The sequence below is a fragment of the Mobula hypostoma genome, chromosome 16, assembly GCF_963921235.1.
Source record: "Mobula hypostoma chromosome 16, sMobHyp1.1, whole genome shotgun sequence".
In the NCBI taxonomy this organism is placed as follows: domain Eukaryota; kingdom Metazoa; phylum Chordata; class Chondrichthyes; order Myliobatiformes; family Myliobatidae; genus Mobula; species Mobula hypostoma.
This window is the reverse complement of record NC_086112.1, coordinates 67,033,606-67,035,876: the sequence shown is the minus strand read 5'-3', so window position 1 is coordinate 67,035,876 and position 2,271 is coordinate 67,033,606. Positions and strand designations below refer to the sequence as shown.

Genomic DNA, 2,271 nt, shown 5'->3' with positions numbered 1-2,271 from the left:
ATAAGTAGATAAGAATTTAGTAGGTAGATATAAACCTTTTTTCTCTGAACAAGAATATAATGTATAGCAGCCTATGTCGTACAAAGATCAACTGAATATTTCTAAGCTTAACCACGGGCAGCTTAATACATTATCTTCCTTTATAAACAAGTCACATATTTTCCTGATCACTGATGATTCAGCACGATTTAGTTAATCTAAAAGATAACTAAACCAAAAAAAAAATCAGGACCAGACAGGAACAAAAGAAACCTTTCTAAGCGTATCGTAATACTGTAATCAATTTCTGCCAGACTCGCTCAATTCTGCTCCTCCCACCATTCACTCTAAGCACGGGGGCAAATCGGTGATGCCGCATTGTGTTTCACCAGAGCCACCGAGTAAGGCCACAAAAGACCCGGCACCCAAGGGTGCGGCTCTTTTCATGCACCAAACTACACACCGACCACCCTGAAGCTTCACCGCCAACAGCATCACTCAAACAGGGGGCTCGCTCGTTCTTTGTCTCCATCAGTGTCAACCAATCAGGCTGAAACCCTCAACTTCCGATCCAATCAGAGCGTAGGAGGGGCGGGGCCATGTGGCGGGGGGGCGGTGCTGGGCGGTGGCCGCTATAAAGGTGCCAAGGCGGCGGCCGCGGCTATTGTTCGTGGTGGTAGCGCTTGAGGAACGGAGCAGAGGGTGGACGAGCAAGCGTGGGCTGCGAAGGTGAGGCGGGGGTGCCGGTGCTTCCACTTATTAACGCATATAGACTGCAGGGCGACAAAAGAGAGGCATGGGAAAATGAGGAGGTCTATTCACAATTTTCCCGTTATCCCTTCTGGTGGGGGGTGGACGGTAAGGGGCGAGTGGGTCGGGTGGGGGAGAGAATAGGGACGGGGGGAGGTAAGAGGTTATCGTGGGGAAAATGATGGGGGCTGCCGGCTCGGGATGGGTGAGAGAGGAAACGGGAGTGATTGTGTAGCGGGACTGAATGGGGTTGCAGCTCGTGTTGTGAGAACTTGAACTGCACATGGTTTGGGGAGGTCTGTGTAGTAGAAGGGGTGGGGGGGGGAGTAGAGGAAATTTTCCTTTATGCATCGTTAAGTGTTGCCGGTGTGCAGTCGGCATGGCGAACGTTTTCCCTCCGGGTCCGCTCTTCATTGTAGTAGAACTGACTGCTTTTTAAAACCCTGTTCTTCGATAGATTGAACTGAAATGGCAGAGAAACCGGACTTCAGGGAGGTGGCTTCCTTTGACAAGAGCAAGTTGAAGAAAACCGACACAGAAGTGAAGAACACTCTTCCCACAAAAGAGAGTAAGGGGTTGTTAGGCTAACTGCATCTTAGTATTCCCTACTTTCTTATCCTAAATTGGGTTGAAGTTTTTCTGATGTGATCTTTTATCTGTTTTCCAGCTATTGATCAGGAGAAGAAGGCGGAAAGCAGCTAGTTTCTGGAATCATGCTTTGTCCACGGAGGAGGGAATCTTTCAGGTCTTTTCCTTACGGAAATAAATCCCTGATTCTTACTGTGAACTTAACTACTGAAGGGCCAGAACATTGACCACGTCGCTGCTGGTTCTGAGACCTTTTGGACCATGGCTGTGAATTCTCCAGTGTTATGAAGAAAATTAATAAAAAATCAATTTGTGCATAATGTTGCCTTGTCTTTACTTTAAACCATAATCCAAGATTAAATAATTTTAAACATTTTGCAACTTGCAAGTATGCAGGAATATAAAATAACACAAGATGAAACTTGGCTTTTGTACATGCTTGGATTAATTGACAAAAGTCACTTCATTTTTTAAAATGTATTTTGGGTCTTTCATGAAAGGAATTGCTTGCATTGAATGTTACTTTTGCATGCAATGGTTTCCCTGTCCCATCCCAGACCTGAAACACTGTTGGTCACAGTATGAGTCACAGGAAAACAACAGTTTTGGCTCAAGGATGTGTCCTCAGAACTGGAGGAGTGAAGGGAAGCTAGTATTCTGGTTTGCAGTGAGAAATAGGGTTGACAAAAGAATTTATGTGACTGGGGTATAGATCAAAGTTGTTGCTCCATAAAACAGCAATTGGTAACAAAAATGAACATGGACAATGGTGCACCTACTTGTGTGTGTATGTAGGGGTAAGTGGGGAAGGAAGAGGTGAGATTAAACTCGTGAATCAGAATGGGATGGAGAATTTGTAGCTGTTGTGGATAGATGTTCTACAGTGGTCACCCCATTTGTGTTCATTACTCCTCTTGCCCCCCCCCCATGCAGAAGAGACCATTTCAGCACCAA

The 2,271-nt window shown here is 45.6% G+C and overlaps 1 protein-coding gene across 1 annotated transcript; it reads left to right on the top strand.

Annotated features, from left to right (window-relative positions):
- Positions 1 to 624: 624 nt before the first annotated feature.
- LOC134357602 (thymosin beta-10) lies at positions 625 to 1,631 on the top strand. Its single transcript, XM_063069226.1, has 3 exons — positions 625 to 708; positions 1,187 to 1,297; positions 1,397 to 1,631. Exons 2-3 carry the CDS (start codon positions 1,198 to 1,200, stop codon positions 1,429 to 1,431), a joined length of 135 nt encoding a protein of 44 aa, XP_062925296.1. The 5' UTR covers positions 625 to 708; positions 1,187 to 1,197; the 3' UTR covers positions 1,432 to 1,631.
- Positions 1,632 to 2,271: the final 640 nt, after the last annotated feature.

Excerpts from the sequence above, each read along its gene's own strand:
- LOC134357602 (XM_063069226.1), top strand. The coding sequence starts at position 1,198 with ATGGCAGAGAAACCGGACTTCAGGGAGGTGGCTTCCTTTGACAAGAGC. Across the intron at positions 1,298-1,396 it reads CACTCTTCCCACAAAAGAGA|CTATTGATCAGGAGAAGAAG; the intron begins GTAAGGGGTTGT and ends TCTGTTTTCCAG.